We start from the raw sequence: 19,004 nt of genomic DNA on the forward strand, positions 1-19,004 counted from the left end.
TGCCTGCGCTCTCTCTGTCCCAATTTAACAAAGTTCAAACGGTGATGAGAATAATCATTCATCCATCCATCCAATCACTTTTACCAAGCACAAGCTAAGATACTGTTTCTCAGTATCTGGGAAAAATGAAGGTGAACCGTACAAAATTTCTTAATTCAACTGCTCACCATCTCCATCAGGAAACAGACATCTAAACAGATCAGAAGCGAAGAGAAAAGGAAGGACCCTGACAAGAGATGTTTCTATGTGAAGTAGCCTCTGGGGAGGCAGGAGGAATTGACCATGAATAAGAGATTCCCAGTCTTAGCTGGAAACCACGCATTTGTCTACCTCACAAGGTTATTGGGAGGTTCAAATGACATAAGGAATTTGAATCCTTTGAAAACTCTTAAGAGCAATTTCTGTGTGAGGCAGATGCTTGTGGCTGGCCGGCCCATATCCCCTGCCTTTGCCACTTGGTGCAAACTGGGGACTTAAAGCTCCAGCACCTGCACGTCTCTGCCTGAGGGGTGGTGCCTACCTCCAGAGCCTACATCCCTTGCCACCTGTGCGGCAGGCAGCCTGGACCAACGCATCCATACACCCCACTCTGTGACCAGTGAGGCCCTCAACCAAACAAACAGCACCATCGCCTTGGCCCTCAGGTGGAAAAACCAAGGCCTGAGTTTTTTACTAACGGCCAGAATTTCCCCAGCAGGCCTGAGCCCCAGTGGTCTACAGTATTTACTTGTTTGATGATGGGCCATGTATTGGCTGCCTTCCTTTCCTGTGCCACTTCCCTACTTCCCCCTTCCCTCCCTACCCCATGGGGTTTTCTTCACCTGCCAAAGAAATACTTACACATGGGTCCTGATCCCAGGGTACGCTTCTGAGAGAACCCAAACTAAGACAAGATGTAAGCCATCTTGTATTATTATACTAGTACATTTTGAAATGTGGCCAGAATCCTACACATTATTTTGCATGGAAAAAGCACGGCTTTGTATTTATAAATCCTCTTCTGCATAGTTAGGATTTGATCCACTTTAGCCATTATAACATAATACCTGCCTAAGAATTTCTTGAATCCATCCCACCCACCCTGCTCTGGCTGAAGCTTTTATCTCTCACCCAGATTTCCACATTATCCTGGCTGCCCTCTCTGGCTCTAGTCTTTCCCCCCAACAAATCCACCCTTCTCACCATCTGCAGAGACAGCCACTGGAAAGTAATTCTGACCAGACCCCTCTCAGCCCAAATAGCACTACTGTGTAAATTGTAAAAGGCTTCTGTTACTTACCACACTCTTGTTCTATCTAATGGAAAATTGTTGTAATACTCCGGTGTCTGTAGAGCAAGATGTTGATGGTCATTTTCAAGGAAATTGACAAAATAATACACAAATCTTCAGTGTCCACAATGTGTGATGCCCACTGAAATGTGCATCCTTTTGCACTGCACAACCTCTACAACTGTACAGAACCACCGTGGTTCTGAAAACTCCCTGCCTCCATAAACACCTTGCGGGTTCCTAGTATATAGCATCCCCAGTTTGCAACAAAGTGACAGATGACCCATCATTTTCTGGCCATGTGACCTTGGGCAAGGGATCTCACATCTCTATATCTCAGCTTCCTTGCTGGTAAAATGGAGATGACATCATTACAGATTAGATAAGCCAATGCCTATAATTAATAATGCTTGATGGCAGGTACACAATACATCTTAATTATTATTTTTATTATAATATCAATAAACATTTGAGAATGGAGGTCCCTCTATTTATACCAAACAGGCAGTCCTCTATGAAAAACATACTTTTTGCTTCATCCAATTATATAATCAGAATGGTGATGAACACTACGTATGTTAGTATATTTTTGTCTACACAACCACTCTCTGTGCTAGAAAGGTTCTACTCGTGGCCTACTACAAATGATGAGACTGAGAAGAATGACTATGGTTTGCTTTTGGTCACAGGTAAGTTAAGGGTCAGAGGCTGGACCAAATCTGGCCTGTGTGGTTCCAAGCTTGTGCTTTAATCTGAGCTAAAGGAGGAGCCTCACAGTCCCACTGCAGGCTCAGATAGTGGGGGATGTTGGCGGACAGGGCACAGGCAGAGATGTGAAAAGGAAACCCAATATAGAGTAGCTTGTTCAAAGGCTCTGCTCATTACAAAATATTGTAAATTCAAGGAACAGGGTTTTTTGGTTAGTTTGAAGTGTTCTTGTGTAGAAAGTTGGGAGATGAGATTAAAAGGGAATAGTGGACACAGAGTAAGGAAGGATCTTGGGTGCTACCCAAGGATTTATCTCCAAAACTCTCCGAAAGCAAAGGGACAGATCACACTAGGTGCTGACAAATGGATGTTGATGTCGAACAAACAGAGCTCTCATTCACTGCTGGTGAGAATACAAAGTGGTATAACCACTGTGGAAACAGTTCGACAATTTCTCCTAATGTTAATCGTTCTCCTATCACATGACCCAACCATCATGTACCCAGGTATTCACGCAAGAAAAATGAAACTGTATATCTATAAGAAGACAAGAACGTTCTTAGTATCTTCCTTCCTAATAGCCCCAAACTGGAAACAAACCAACTGTTCATTAATTGAAGAATGGATAAAAACAACTGTGCTGTTTTCACACCATAAGGTCGTAATCAGTAATAAGATGGGATGGACTAAGAAGGCACTCAACAATATGGATAAACCTTAAAATATTATGCTAAGTGCCAGAGATCAGACTAAAAGGCATATGCTGGGGGCGCCTGGGTGGCTCATTGGGTTAAAGCCTCTGCCTTGGGCTCAGGTCATGATCCCAGGGTCCTGGGATGGAGCCCCGCATCGGGCTCTCTGCTCAGCAGGGAGCCTGCTTCCTCCTCTCTCTCTCTGCCTGCCTCTCTGCTTACTTGTGATCTCTGTCAAGTAAATAAATAAAATCTTAAAAAATAAATAAATAAATAAATAAATGGTATATGCAGTTTGTTTTCCTTTATATTAAGTTTTAGAATAGGCGAAGTTCATCCATAGTGATAAAAACCAGAACAAGGCTTGCCTGTTTGCTAATGGGGTGGGGTTACTATGACTGAAAGGAGGCATGAGGGTATTCTCTGAAATGATGGAAACGATCTATATCTAATGGTGATGGTGGTTAACAGGTGCCAAATTCTGTCAAAACTCATCAAACTGTACACTCAGATTTAGTGTATTATAATGTATGTAAAATAGATCTTGGAAAAAATAAAAGTACCCAAAAAATAGATCACAAAATAAGGAACTGCCTTTGGTTAAGTTACCTACAGATTAGGTGTAAACTCTATTCTTACAAATCATACAAATTTAGGGTTCAGTAGAAGAACTTGGTTATGGAAGTCTTACAAAGCTTCTCTTCCTTCATTCTTTAACAAATATTTGTTTTAACAAATATTTGTTTAGCTCAATGCTACCACTCAGGATCTGGGTGATTTGACACAAATGACTCTCAGTGTCTCGGTTCACTCATCTGTGAAATGGGGATGGTAATAGTACCTACCTCGTGGGGTTGTTGTGGGGACTGAAGGCGTGAATATATGCAGAATTCTTAGACTTAGTACTTGCACATGGTAAGGGTTAAATAAATGCTAGTGATTCATATTATTACCCTCAGTTATGTGCCAGGCTCATAGTATCTACACATAACAGGACATAGTTCCAGTTCTAGAAAATTTATGATGTCAAAGAAAGGATAAACAATAAACATGTAAATGAATATGCTTGATATGATCGCAAAATTTGAAAAGTGCTCATAGATGAATGTCTTGGAATGGAATATCCATTCAAAATGAAAATAATCAGCCACCTAAATCAAATCAAGTTCAGATAGTCATTTATTGTTCTTCAGTATTATTATTGTAAGGATGCCTCTATTCCTGGCGTCTGAAATTTAGAGCTCCCAGGGCTCAGGCCTCTGACCTTTATTTTTCTGTGTCCTAGCTCAGTCCTAGGTGACCTCACTTTTTCATAAGCTGTGATGCTGAGTTCATGCCTCTGAACCCAGCATCATGCCTGAACTCCCATGCATATAAGGACATCTAAATCCAAATTCTCCATCCTCAGCCACCCCAAACTACCTTTTCCTCAGTGCTCCCCATCTTGGAAAGAGCAGCTCCATTCTCCCGCTGCCTTGTCCTGGCCTGCTTCCTTTCCTTTTCTCATATTTCATACCCACTAGTCAGCAAACCCTAAAATCACTCATTCCTAAGAGCACGATGACGCCTTTCCATCCAGAATACAACAATAGTGTCCTAAGGGATCATAGAGCTTCCAGTCTTGCTCCCCCAGAACTAGTCTCAGCACACCAGCCAGGTGACCTTTCCAAAACATTAAGGATCCACGGCCTTCCTCTGCTTTAAACCCTCCAGTGGGTTTCCTTCACCCTGTCCTTTTCACAGCCTATGAAGCCCAAGACAATTGCCCTGGACTACCTCTCTGTCCTCCTCTCCTACTACTCTCTCTCTCTTGCTCCCTTCTCCAGCCACACCAACCTCCTTGCTGTCTCTTCAATATACCAGTCAAGCCCCTACCTCATGGCCTTTGTACGTGCTGTTACCTCTGCCTGGCCTATTCTTCCTCCAGATAGTCTCATGGGTCCTTCCCTGACTTTATTCAAATCTCTGCTCAAATGCAAGCATCCTAACTAAAACAGCACATACACTCCCACCCCAGTCTCTAACTGCTTTTCTCTGATTTTCCCCCCTAGTGCCTGACATTCTATTTTATTGGTTTATTGCCCTAGCTTGAATATAAGCCTGATGGGGCAGAGAGAGTCCGTGCATCTTTTGGTCACAACCCCAGGGACTAAAATGGTACCTGAAACACAGTAGATGCTCAATTGATAAGTGATGGATAAATGAATAACTATTATCTTAATTTATGCACAGTTTCTCAGTTTATAAAGTAGCTACATATACAGTGTCTTAACAAGCCTTCTAACAGTTTGTGGGATAGGCTCTGTTATCTCCATTTTGCAGATAAGTTCTAAGTCTGCTTACTCTTTTTGAAGTCCCTTGTTCAAGGTCATGCAGCTCTTGGTCACATAGGTCATAGCCTGGTTTTTTGCCTTCAAACCCAGTTTAATAATCATAATCATAAAGTATTATTAACAATATTTAACAGTCTATGAGTACTCCTTTTGACATTTGTAGTATTTCATTTAACAATGCTTTGAGGTAGGTACTCTTCTGATTGCCATTTTACAGAGGAAGAAACTAAGTAACTTACCCAAGGTCACAGGGCGGCTAAATGGCACAGTCAGAATCTGGGTCCTGGGTACTTGACTCCGAGGACTTGTTCTCCAATCAACTAACCCACTAGGCACAGCCTGTGAAGTGAGCAGAACTAAGTAAACTGGGGAACTCAAATGGACAAATACCAAATCTGTTCTAGGACTTTCTGCCATCCTTAAGCTCTTTGCTTTTGCAGAATTTAGCAGAACTTTTCTCTCTCTAAGATCAGGAAGTGGAGAGTTGTATCTCAAATGCAATTTACATTATTTTGTTTTCTGCTATTCATCCATCTTTGAAATGTTTGAAACAGTTGTTTCTGAACTGAGAGGTCACTTAGGATTCACGGGCAGGGCTCGTGGCGTTTCCGTTAATTTGTCCTTCTGCCTCCTCCGGTAGCTTCGTGGTGCTTTCGTGGCCAAGTGCACAGGCTGTGTTCCCTCTGAGCTTCAGATTCTACTCCTCCTCCTCACCCCATGACATGTCTTGTTTCATAAATTCTCGCCTTCAGTGTATTACATAACCTACATTGTGGAACATTCCATTTCTATTCCTTTCCTTTCTTTTCTTTTTTTTCAAAAAGTAGGAATCTATTTGATTGGATGTGATGGCACCGGAGGCAGATATGTGGCAAAATTTTAAGTGGTGAGAAATCTATCTCAGCTACCTGGATTTTGAGAAGCAAATTGTGATTCCCTAACTCACTTTGTATTGAACTGGACAAGTTAGATGAACTAAAATAGCTTTATTGGCTTGTCTTCTTGTCTCCAGGTCAAGCAAGTGTCTGCAAGGGCTGCCTATTTTTTTCTCTTTCTGGATATTCAAATTATTAACTTGAAAAGTAGGCATGAAGTTACACAAACACAGCTGGGTAACTATAAAATATCAAACCCCTTGGATCTTAAATAAGTAAGCACTCAGATGTTGAAAAGCAAATCAAGTATTTTAATTGTTTCTTAGTTCTTTATAACATAAAGGTTCTTAGCATTTATCTGGGAATAGACTGGGTTCCTTCAGGGCAGCACGGAATCTGTTCACCCAGGTATCCCCACCATCTGGCACATAGTAGGTGATCACAAGAGTAAGTGATTAACATGGTAGGCACTTGATAAATATATGTTGTAGCTCTAGTACGTCTTTTATTGCCTATTTGCAGACTTGTGTCACACACTTTCCATGCACAAGTGTGTGTGTGTGCACACACGTGCACACTAGGTTGTGAGCTCCCAGAGGAGAGGATTTGTGTCTTGTTCATCTCTGTATTCCCTAATATAGAACCACCAGATAGCAGGTGATAATTAAATGATCACTGAATTGAACAGCACAAGGATTTTAACTTCTCTTACTCGATTCATATGCCCTTCACCCACCCCACCTTGTCCATTTGGCTCTCAGGCCAGACTGCCTAAAACCATCACATCAATCTAATCAAGTATCTGAAAGCCAGAGACCTTGAAATTATTTAAATCAAGTTCAGAATTACATTTTTAAATTTACTCCAGCCATCTCATAAGTAGATTTAGCAACTAGCTAACTGCTATCCCAAGAGGAAAAAAAAAAAAAAAAAAACCAATCGCATAAACCTAATGAATGCGGTCAGACATATCATGTAACAGATGTCCAACGTACTGCCATGAGCTTAAATCATAAATATGATGGCTCTGTTTGGCATAGCAAAATATATTAGAAGTGTTTCATCGGCCACTGGGCAACTTGCTAGATGGGAGGGGAACGATCCTGAAAAATGTAGGAGCTCTGACTAGGAGCATCTCACAAGGAGCCCTGGAGAAACACAGATAATCTGTTTGCAATGATTCATCAAGTTGGTCCTTTGTTTCCCTAATTTGAGTGTCAAGTGCGACCATACAATAAAGAATTGCCAAGACCCGATAAGATTCTCTTCTGGCTGCTGCTTTTCCTGCCCTAACAACTGGTACTATTCATGCCTAGAGCACAAATTGAATAAATAGCTTCAAGGCTGGCAATATTGGATCGTGTTTTGAATTTTTTGTTTTCCCTTAAAAGGCAAAATCCTATGTGTGTCTTGCCTTCCCCCAAATACATGGCATGGACAGTCACTGTGGTACCAATAATTTTAACTTTCTTAATACTAAGTATGGAAGGATGCCTCATAAGTTAAAAATAGTTCCTGTTGTATCATCAGTGGAGCAATGGATTACTGAAGATTAAAAAATGATTGTAATGCCTTTTTTGGCCTTGAGAAAGCTCTTATTGTGCCTATGGTTCAGTTGGCCTGCTGATCATTTCCATCTTAATGTAATCTTTAACATTACGCTGCTACAGGTTGGGTGTTAAGTAAAACAGTAAGACAACTATTCTCGCTGAGCAATTTCACAAGAAATATGTTTTTTTTTTAACTAAATTAGACATTTAACAAATGCCATTTGTAATTCAACCTGGGGAGGGGGAGGGAGAATGTCCTTAAAACAAGCTATTGATGTGAATTTCCCAACATAAGACAATAATTTTTAAAAATTTTAATCTATATTCTAAGTGTGAAACTATGTACTGTCAGTGCAGTAGACCAATACAAGGAGAACACCAAAGTCCTTAGGAGTCTTAAAAAATAAACAGTAAGCAGTTTTATCTCCAGCAGCCAGAAATCTTTCCTCACAATTAGGAAGAATCTACAGATCCAGTTAATCATGTGGCTATGATGTGCTGAATGTTTCTAACACTTAAAATCATTTAGATGACGGCTAGAAACCTCAAAGTTCTGCGAGAAATATAAATTGTAATATTTAAAATAAGGAAATGAATTAAATAATTTAGATGAAAATTTAGATATAAAGGTTGCATGACAGTAGCAGGCTTTAAAAAGTAAAATACAGGGGGATGTTAGAAAGCCTACAATTGGACAACCGAAATAATAAATAATTTTTTGGAAAAATTATTTCCTGTCAGATTTCCCCATGCTAGGAGCATAGATGCAAATACTATAAATAGAGCAAGTGACATTTGGACAGTTGACTTGTTTTTATCAAAATTACAAAACAGAATTTAGTTTGAAAATTTTCAAACAGCTATCATGTTCTGAATCCAAGTGGGTTCTCCTTCCTTTTTACTTGATGACTTCATAAAAGATAAATAAGCCCTTGGACCAATAGGTGGGTACACTAGCACGGTTAACTCTCTCGCCCCAGAAATTCCACTAGGCTGAAAAGATTATTATTTGGGGGCGGGAAGGGGCGATGCAGAGGTCTTTAGGACCCAGCAGGCGGCGGCAGGCGGCAGTTGTGTAGATCACTGAGAGACTACGAGGGTCCGGTTCAGTTTTAATTCTGTCTCTAATCTCTGCAACAGCCACGCTTCCAGGGTCCCGCGGCTCTCCTACCCACACAGCCGCCGCCGGCGGCCGGCTAAAATCAGAGCCGCCCGCCCCCCCCCATCACCCACCATGGAAACCCTCCAAGAAAAAGTGGCTCCGGACGCGTGTGCCTGAGGATTCCTCACAAAAGAGGTGCCCAAAATGAAGACCCTGATGGTGAGTCATTTGTGGCAACTCCTTTGAGCAGAGGCGGGGACCCCCGGACGCGGCGTCCTCAGGGCGCACGGGAGAGCTCCAGGGGCGCCTAACCCTGCGCCGCGAGGTCGCTAGTTTAAAAAGGACAACTTTCCACCTGCTCTGTGTCCTCTTCCGGTTCTCCGGTTCTGCCTGGCTCGGAATCCCGGAGCCGAGGTGGGAACTCGGGTTGCCTCGGCTTCTGGATCTCAGGCGAGAGGTCTGGGGACCCACGGAGAACTGGAGAAGCGGTGGAGAGACGGTGGGCGCGTGGCTCGGGGAAGGGGGATGCCCAAAAGCAACAGCCTGGCAAAAACTAAGAGGGGCGGGGAAGAGGGGGGGAACCTTTGCAGACTTTGTTGGTTTTCTTGTCGGATTTCAAACTTGCAAGAATCGCGGAGGTAGAGCCGCGCGGGGCCAGAAAGGACCGGGTGCAAGGGCTAGAGGTTCCAGCTGCCGAGCTGGGGGAGGGAGGTCCCTCCTCGAAGTCCGAGCCCACCTCTGCCCCGGCAGCCGGCGCGCTTTCCCTCCCCTAGCCGGGCGCCGCGCACCACCTGCCCTCTGCCGAGAGATCTGGGAGGTGGCGTCGGCCGAGAGCAGCAACGCTCGGGAGCATCCCCTGCCGTACGCGCGGGGACGGTGCCTCCCCTGCACCGGCTGCGCGCGGGGGACTAGGATCCGAGCCACCTCCCTCCAGCCTCGGACCTCCCCCGCGCGTCTGACCGTCTCGCGCGTGTCCCCGCCGGCGCGCTCCTCCGGGGCTGGCTCTCAGCGGCTCTCCTCTGCTCTCTCCCGCCCGCCCGCAGCGCCATGGTCTGGCTGTGTGTTTAGCGCTCACCACCATGTGCACCAGCTTGTTGCTCGTGTACAGCAGCCTCGGAAGCCAGAAGGAGCGGCCCCCGCAGCAGCAGCAACAGCAGGCGGCGGCGACCGGCAGCGCGCAGCCGTCGGCGGAGAGCAGCCCCCCCTCGAGGCCCCGGGCCCCCGCGGGACCGCAGCCGCTGGACGGATACCTCGGCGTGAGGGACCACAAGGTGACAGCTCGCTCGCCGGCGCGCACGCCACCCAGCCTGGGGATCCCGCACACCTGAGCCTGCCCCCTTTCCCGGGGCTGGGAGGCGCCGTGAGTAGGTGCCATTCGGAGGATGGAAGGGCGCGGACCCGCTGGGGTGGGGTGGGATAGTTCCTTCTCGGTGTGAATATCTGTTCGGAGCCGGAGGTAAAGTTTTTCAGGGAATAGGGGTGAGACGAGAGGACCCAAAGCCCAATTTCCTTACAGGAACTGGCCTGGAAGTAGAACCTTCTGGTCCCCAGAACTGCAACCGCGGGTGGGTGCCGGGTGCCTGAAGCGTCGGGTTTGGCCGCCAAGTCGCGCGGGGGTGGGAGGAGAGCCGGGTTCGCGCGCGTAACGCCGGAGCGTGGCCTGCGGGGAACTGGAGGGTGAGTGGCAGCCAGTCCGTGGCGGCTGCTCCGAGATTCCTCTCTGATCTCGGCGCTCCTGATTGCTTTGGGCAGAATTACCATCGCCTTGGGGAGCGGTCCCAGGCAGGAGCGGAAGGCTGGAGGCACAAACTCAGCTTCCATTGGCTTGAAAACTCATCGTTGAGGGCCTGTTTTTCTCTGCCTTCCGGGAAGCCGTGGCATGGCTTGGCTAATAATTAATAAGATGGATTTTTTTTTTTTTTTAAATTGAGCCTCCTTCCCCCCCCAAGTGATAAATCTCTGGTTTTAGTGCCCGAAGCCTCTGGGAGAATTCTAATCAAGTTCCCTGATTCTGAAAAGATATTTTAATATAGTTTAAATATATATTCCCCATTATTTGAAGCTGCTAATATGTTTTTATTAAAACACAATTCCACTCTGTATCTGCTCTATAAAGGCTGGAGGATTTCTTGAAACCACCCAGCTATTCCGCTTTTTATATTACTAGATTTTATATTTGTGAACCAAAGTATGATTTAGCAGGTGGCCCTTTTCCGTGAAATGATTGGTCTTACCGTTATGAAAAAGTCAAACTTTTTTTTAAGTGACAGTCAAAATATTTCCACTCATTTGTGCAATGCATATTGCAAAGAGGATTTTGGAGGGTAAACATTCTATGCAGCTGCTAGGGATCTTTGAATGCTTGTGGAAAAAAAACAACATACCATGAAATGTGGATGGATGGATAGATAGACCAATAGGTATAATGTATAAGAAATGCTAGGTATAAAACAGTACTGTTGGGGTACAGAAATGAGAACCATTACTGTCCAGGAAGGTTTAAGGAAATTCTCTCTGAAAAGGTAGACTTTGCCCTGGGGAGAATTTGGGGAAGCAGAAAAGAGGAAGGGATTTCTTTAGGAAGTGATTTGGGGACTGGGGAGAGGGCTGGTAATAAAATCTTGAAATCAAAAGTAGAGAGGGTCTTCAGTTTTTCAATAACAGCTTCACTTTTCTCTTTAAGATGTTGATTGATTACACTCTTTGTATGTCTAAACAACCTATAAGGGCTGGAGTTCTAGAAAACTTTAGACATTGGCTTCTGACTGGATGGATGTGGTGTTTATGTGTAACTGGTATAGGATGAATATATTGAACTTGGTGGATTTTCATGGTGTTGTTTAGTGGAAATGGCTGTATAGCACTCGTGAAGCTTTGATTAATGGGGTGTCAAAAGGTAAATTTGCTGAAAGCTTTGATCTGCCTTTGGGGTGGTATTCCTAATACTTTTCTTCCTGTGTTCTGCTGAATGGACAGCCGCTAAGAATATTGATAGCATAAGGCAAAATATGATGCCCTCATGTTTGTTTTCAAAAATGGTGTTTATTCATGTGAATATATTGGATTCCATTTTCAATGGATTAGAGTATTATTCATTAAGATGAAAAAGCCCTTTTTTGAAAGGAATGTTGAATGTTTATGAGAAATTGGGATAATCTATAGTAAAGGGTTTTATAAACTGCAATGTGTTATATGGATGATAAATGTGTGAAAGTTCTTAAAATTCTTAACAGAGAATTATAAACGTGACCAGGAAGGTCTTTGCATCCAATGAATACCAGTGGAATTCTTTCATAGAAAACCAATAGAGTCATCAAATTCCATGCTCCAAGGATTCAAGATTTTACCCCACCCCAAGCAAAAGAACAAGTGCAAATCTTTTTTTTTTTTTTTAAACAAATACAAATCTTAAAATGTATGCCTTCTCTCTAGGCATTATTCCAGTTGTCCCACTGAACCACAGGAAAACTTCTCAAAATGTCGTCACTTGACTGCTGGCTGGAAATTGGATGAAGTTTCATTTCTGAGGGTTATAGGGAGGTTCATGTAGTGTTAAGTTGTTATTTACTTCGGTTTATTTAAGATCTTCCAATAGTCTTGCTTAAGCAGAGGTAGAAATTTGTTAGAATATTGCTAGGATTTTTTTTTTTTCCAGATTAACACAGTGGAGGTTAAGAAATAAGGATTTTCTATTCTTATTATGTTGCCAGATGATACCCTGATTGCTTTTTCTTTTTCACTCTTATATCAGGTCTTAGAAAAATTATAGGATGTGCTGAATGTAATGACCACCAAGCCATATGCTGCTGCATACTGAATCAGAGTTCCAACAGACTTTATTTGCCATTGATTTACAGAATCTGGAGAGAGTTACAGATACCATTGAGGAAAATATTCACATCTCCGTGGCTGGTGGTCCCAAAGTCTGATAAATATGTAGTGTTTATGTTCAGTTACATGGTGGTATTAACATTATAACTCTAAGATTAAATTCAACAGGTGGTCCTAATCCCCAACACCTGAATTTCTCAAATTACAGCCTGTCTGCAATGATAGTCTTGTCTCATACGGCTACAGACTAAATTACTGTTGAGATTAAATCACTGTGTGCTTTTGTTGAAAGACATGCTGCAAGTCAAGCCGGTGATGAGCAATGTGTGTTGAAGCTTAAAATATCACTTTCCATGGTCATATTCTCTCCTTCCTCGTTCACAAACGATGTGAGCTGAAATTGTAATTCCAGTGTGACTAAGTGAAGGCTACTTGGAGTTTCTTTTGATAATGAAGACATTTCATTTTCTGTTAGATTCTTTCTCTTCATTTCCAGCCCTTTTCCCCAGACCTCTTCCCACCAACGTTTCACCAACTCATTTCAATCTTGTTCACGTCTGCCACTGCCGGTACTGTATCTGTATCTGCATTAGTGTTCTGGTCCCCAGTTTTGGAGCCACTGATTTCTAAGCAGATCAGCCAGACAACAAGCAAAGTCAATTTTCATGGCTTTAGAAACCTTCTGTATTTAGAACTATAGCATAATGTATAACCAAACTAAAGCATGCGGGGGTGCGTGCGCGCGCACATATGCATATAGACAGACACACACACATACACTAAATCAAGCAACCTTCAGAGAAAAGCTTCAGTTCTCCCAGCAGAGTGGAAGGGAGCATGGAGTGTATTCTGTTTCCAGCCTGGATCTGGTCTGGATAGATAAAGTCATTTGCCGTCTGGTGGACCCTGTGAAATGAAACTATGAGCGGATTCCCATTTCCAGTGGACAGGAGCCCTTATCACAGGAGGCCCACTTGTCACCTGGGCTGCCCTTTTCTAAGATGGCTTATGAAGGAGCAGTGATCAATGGGGTCTGAAACTGAGCTGCTATCTCCTTGCTTCAGTAGTAGCTCCCAGGAACGGATTTTACACATACTAATAACATGCTTGTCCTTGGTTCTTTCTTTCCTTAAGCACTCAGTTATTCAGACAAAACAGAACTGCTTGGAGGTAACAGTATGTTTGCTATTAATTCACAGATGTCCAGCTGGAGTGATAGGACAAGTCAATGTAAGAGTTGAAAAATAATTCAAAACCAGAAAAAAGGCACATGACGTATAACTTACTTTGGAATTATTCTTCCTTTTAAAAAGTATATAAATGCTCAAATATAAGTTTGTACCATTTATTAGACCCTGTTTTATAATATTTGAGGCATCCAATCAACGATTGATAATTTGGATCTCAGAATCAAAGTGAGCTCAAGTACTAAAATGTAGTAATTACTAAAATGTAATCTGCCAATAGTGATGAAGCCCTGTTAACACAAATCGTCAACCAAAAAGAATGATAAAATGAATGATTTTTCATGGGGGAGGAGTTGTAATAATGTGATTGCTTTTAACAGGAGAAGTGTTCATGTAATATTTGTTATAATATATAATCTTTCCTAATTCTGAGAGCCAGGAGTGTTTCTTCAGGTTCCCAAGGAGTAATGCCAAGATACCCCCATGCCAAAGTCCAGACCACACCTGGTAAATAGGTCTGAGCTGGCTCCCTCTCCATTTCTGGGCATTCTGACCTCCTTGCTGGTCCTTGAAAATGCATTGTGCCTCAGGACTTTTGCACTTCTGTCCCCTCTCCCTGGAAAGCTCTTGCCCAAGATTTTGTACATGATTGGTTCCTTCTGGTCATTCAGTCCTCAGATCACATGTCATCTTCTAGATCATACTCTTTAAATAGCTCTCTCCTTAACAGTCATTCTCTATTATATCAGCCTGTTTTATTTTCCTAATACTAGTTTAACAATATCTGAGCGAATCTTAAAGTTGTCTTTGGCATTGTTTGTCCCCCCCCCACCCCCCAGGTAGAATCTAAGAGCAATGATAGCAAAGTATTTGTACATCTTGTTGACCAGTTTCACTCCAGGCTCTAGAATAATACTTGACACTTAACGAGCACACAGCAGGTATTTATTGAAGGAAAGAAGAAAGCAGAGTGTATGGGGAGAGGAGGTTGTGGAGAAAGACAAAGCTACCTCACCCGATGTAAACTCCCTTCGTTATAAGAAGCATCAGTGCAGTCCCAAGGCCCTGGTATGTCTCATCTTTCCTAATTTGGTTTACTACTACTACACTACTAGTAATAATAATAATAGAAGGAAGATGAAGAAATGATTTAAAACAAGACTCTTTGAGAATGAGATTTAGGAGTTTACATTTTAGCAGGCTTCCCTTACAACTCTTATGCACATTAAAGTTTGAGAATCATCATTTGAAATGTTTTTAATCATCATAATGTGCAGTTCCATAGTTAATTTGTTTCTGGGTTTTTGAACTGCTCATAGTCCAAAGTAAATATTCACTGAAGGCCTAATCGTTGCAAAATTGGGTATTCTGGAGGAAGAACACAGTGTCTACCATCAAAGTATCTTTGATCTAATTGGAGACAGAAGACAAAGAAGCAAGCAAGAAAGGTTAAATAATAAAGCAATTGCTGAATAATAATATGAAACCAGGAAACAATTAATCAAGGCATTGACATTAAAAAGGAGCCAATTTCTGTGATCTTTCTCATCTATAAAATAAGTTAAATACTATTATTAATTTAGAAGTTATAAAACTTTCAAACTAAAGTTGCACCTTTTAGCCCTTTTTTATTGCATATATGTGTGTGTGTGTGTGTGTGTGTGTGTGTGTGTATTTATATGTATTACATGAAATGAATACTTAATAAAAACTTGGATGTCAAAGCAACTTCAAAGAGGATAGCTGGGTTAAATTAAAAATACTCAGTCTCTTTATGATTTTCCCTAAGGGTAGCATAGGGTCTTTTGGAATCTTGAAGGGAGCTAACCCTAATTGCCCTGTTCAACTCTTTCTGTCACATGGTGACCATGTCTTCCAAACCAAATCTCATAACTCATGGTTTGAGAAATTTGTGTTGGCCACAAGACAAAACATTTGCCATCATATCTGTCATAGAAACATGACATCTGTTAGAGAGGAGACTTTCCATAGCCTGTAGGGTCAAGTAGCAACTCACTCTAATTCCCATCCTGTGAATGCTGAGATGAAGCAAGATTGGAGATGAGAAACTACTGAAAATTAAAACCCATCACTAAACAACAAATCATTGAAATCTGCTATACATCTACTATATACTCCTTGAGTAGCTGTGACGAATGTTAAGTATAGAAAGACCAGGAATTATTAGTTCTTAAATAATGGTATTATTATCCATACCCTGTGAACCTGATTCAAGAGAAGAATTCCATTAGGAGTGAGTTTAGGATCGAACGACTGATAAAAACTTGAAGGTGGGGTTATTTATGAGAGGCACTCTGATTCTTCTTCACGAGCTCTTTAGTCCTAAACTCTTCGTCTAGGCCTGGGACAAATAAACAAGTTTATTGGGTGCCCTATTCAGTATGGTTTCCCAAATAAAAGTCACAGGCATGCATATTCTTTCAGTTTAGACAACATATCCGCAGGGAAGCCCTCCCTGACTTATAGCCTAGGTTAGATCTAAGCTATATGTTTTGTGTTCATAGCCAGGATCCCATGGTAATACTTATTCCAGCTTATTGTTGTTTCTTGTCTCAACTTGCCTGTCTTCCCTGCTCTACAGTCAGCTCTTGGAGGCCGGGACTTTTTTTTTTTTCCTCATTCTTGTCATTGTATTCTCAACCTTTAATGTAATGTCTGATATAGAATGGGTCTTTAGTAAGTATTTGTTGAATAAATGAGTATAAATGAGAAATTGTAATTTCTTCTAAACTAATTCCACCTGAAAAATTTCTATTTGGCACTATGACATACATACCACTTCCCCTGCCACCAATTGTAGTTCTGTAACTATTGCATTTCTATGTACTTGTCCTAATCCAATCTCTTAAAACATACTCAGAGTTTTGAGCTGGAAGAAAAACTTGAAAATTCCCAAAAGGAGTTCACAAGTGCTTGTGTGATTTGCCCAGAGTCTCCAGTGAGCGGCAGAGCTGGGGCTACAGTGTGGGTCTCTGACATGAATGTCATTACCATAGGGAAGTTTCATGCCAATATATTCTAAGCAGTGACTCAACATTATTTGAACAGAATTTATTAAAACGAAGAGCCTAGGCCTACCCAGTTATTGGAAAGAAAGAAATATTTAAATATCTTACTATTCTGAAATGAATATGAGAATATGCCTCTGGGTATTCAAAAGAGCTTCCACCAACCACTGGCTTAGCAAGTGGGTACTGGAAAGTTCTTACAAAATGCATGGTACCCGTGTAATTAGAACAATCTGCAAATAAGAGTGGATTTTGCCTTTAAAAAGTAAACCAAGCCACAAGGACTGCCATGTTATTTGCGGAAAAATGTCATTAACAGATCACTCATTTAGCTGAATTACCTTCTCCATGTGAAAACCTCATCAGGTTAAGCAAGTGTTTGAAACACTGCCATTCTGCCAGTAACCATTGATTCCTCCTAAGTTCTGAGATGTAATACCTACTCTGAGGTAGAATTACTTTAGGCAGATAAGAAACCATTTTACCCATAGTAGGGAAAATTAACCTTGATAGTTGTTGAAGCTCAGTATGAAAATAGAACTTTTTATTATATTCTTTCTTAATGGCTAAGAAGGTGTCCATAGTGTTCCTGGGAAGCTCACAGAGTCTGAGAACACTTGGGCAGACTGAAATGCAGAGTTAAACCATTTTTTTAATAAGAAAACATATTCCGGAAATTAATTGCACATATGGGGCCTCTCCACTGACTGAACTGCATTATTGCGTTTCTGATTTACAGACCTGCTCATGTTTCTCGCTTGCCTCCAATAGCTTCCCATTGCCTAGAGGTTCAAGTTCAGACTCCACAGGCAGGCTCACAAGGCCCGATAGGGTCTGTCTGGCCTAGTTCTCCAACCTCACTTCCCTTCTCCCCAAGCTCCACACACCCAGGGAATACATCTTGCTGTCTCATGCTTCCCTCTGCTTTTCCTCCATCATGGAATGCCCTTTCTCTCTTTATCTGCCGGTAGAGAACTAATCATTCATTAAGATCCAGCTCAAGCATCTCCTTTCCAGAGTCCTCCCACATATAACCTCTGGGCAGAGTAGATCCCACATTCTTTTTTTTTTTTTTTAATGATTTTATTTATTTATTTGACAGACACAGATCTTAAGTAGGCGGAGAGGCAGGCAGAGAGAGGGGAGGAAGCAGGTTCCCTGCTGAGCAGAGAGCCCGATGCGGACCTTGATCCCAGGACTCTGGGATCATGACCAGAGCCAAAGGCAGAGGCTTTAACCCACTGAGCCATCCAGGCACCCGTAGATCCCACATTCTTTTATGCCAGCCTTGCGTTGGTCAGTCAATCCCATATTGACTGAGTATCTACGATGTGTTATACACAGGGGAGGAAATGAGAGGAAGGACCTAGCCCTGACCACAGGAAAGTCACAGTGGTGGAAATACTGTAATTGCTATTTGTTAGTAAGTCTTAAAATACTCTCTGTATCTTATTTATGCTTCTTATCACACAATAATATTGTGGTTATGTGTCCACATACTTGTCTCCCTGACTAGAATGTACCTTTTTGTTTTTTAAAGATTTTGTTTATTTGACAGACAGAGATCACAAGTAGGCAGAGAGAGAGGTGGAAGCAGGCTCCCTGCCCAGCAGAGATCCCAACATGGGGCTCGACCCCAGGACTCTGGGATCATGACCTGAGCCAAAGGCAAAGGCTTTAACCCACTGAGCCACCCAGATGCCCTAGACTGTACCTTTTTTAAGCCAAAGAATATAACTGAATCCATCATGGTATCTCCAGAGCCTAAAACTGTATCTCATATATATCAAAACTCTATAAATTTTTGTTGAATGTCAGATGAGAAGTGTCCTGTTGTAACTGTATATAATAGGAAGAGATTTGAACAAGTGTGGCTAATAGACTTACTAACCATAGGAATGGACAGAAGTGATAAGTAGGGGCAGAAGGACTTCACGTATGTGATATTCATATCTTTAATTTTTAGTTCCCCTTTAAGTACAGAGCAGCATCTGCTGACCCTTCAGAGTGGTAGACCAGGTGCTGAGATGTGGGAATGCCCATGTCTGAGGACAGTATGGTATCATGGGAGGCAGGGGACATATCCAAGCTTTTTACTTATTGTGAGCTCTTTGGCAAGTCACATGATGTCTAGGCCTGAGCTAGTCTGTGGAGGAGGAAGAGTTAAATTCATTAATTACTTTATTTACCAAGTAATATTGTGTACCTATATACCTGACATTGTGTTCAAGACCCAGGAGGCAACACTGAAAAGGTGTGATTCCCTGACTCCATGAAACTTGTGTCTATTGAGAGGCAGATAAACAGATATGAAATTACAGTGCAGATTTCGGTATCAATATTTCCATGCTACGGAGGTTAGATTTTATCCTAAAAATTTTGAGGAAGTCTTTAAGGGTTAAATTGTAGGAGTGACTCCAATCAAAT

General features: G+C 42.2%; 1 protein-coding gene across 1 annotated transcript in view; it reads left to right on the forward strand.

Moving 5' to 3' along the window:
- The first annotated feature begins 8,459 nt into the window (after positions 1–8,459).
- ST6GALNAC5 (ST6 N-acetylgalactosaminide alpha-2,6-sialyltransferase 5) overlaps positions 8,460–19,004 on the forward strand; it is a 176,990-nt gene continuing 166,445 nt past the window's right edge. The window contains exons 1-2 of the mRNA XM_032870134.1: positions 8,460–8,749; positions 9,574–9,801. Coding sequence (XP_032726025.1) covers positions 8,735–8,749; positions 9,574–9,801 — 243 coding nt within the window. The 5' untranslated portion in view covers positions 8,460–8,734. The remainder of the gene's footprint in view (positions 8,750–9,573; positions 9,802–19,004) is intronic.

Source organism: Lontra canadensis, unplaced genomic scaffold (assembly GCF_010015895.1).
Source record: "Lontra canadensis isolate GAN:19392208 unplaced genomic scaffold, GSC_riverotter_1.0 scaffold40, whole genome shotgun sequence".
In the NCBI taxonomy this organism is placed as follows: Eukaryota; Metazoa; Chordata; class Mammalia; order Carnivora; family Mustelidae; genus Lontra; species Lontra canadensis.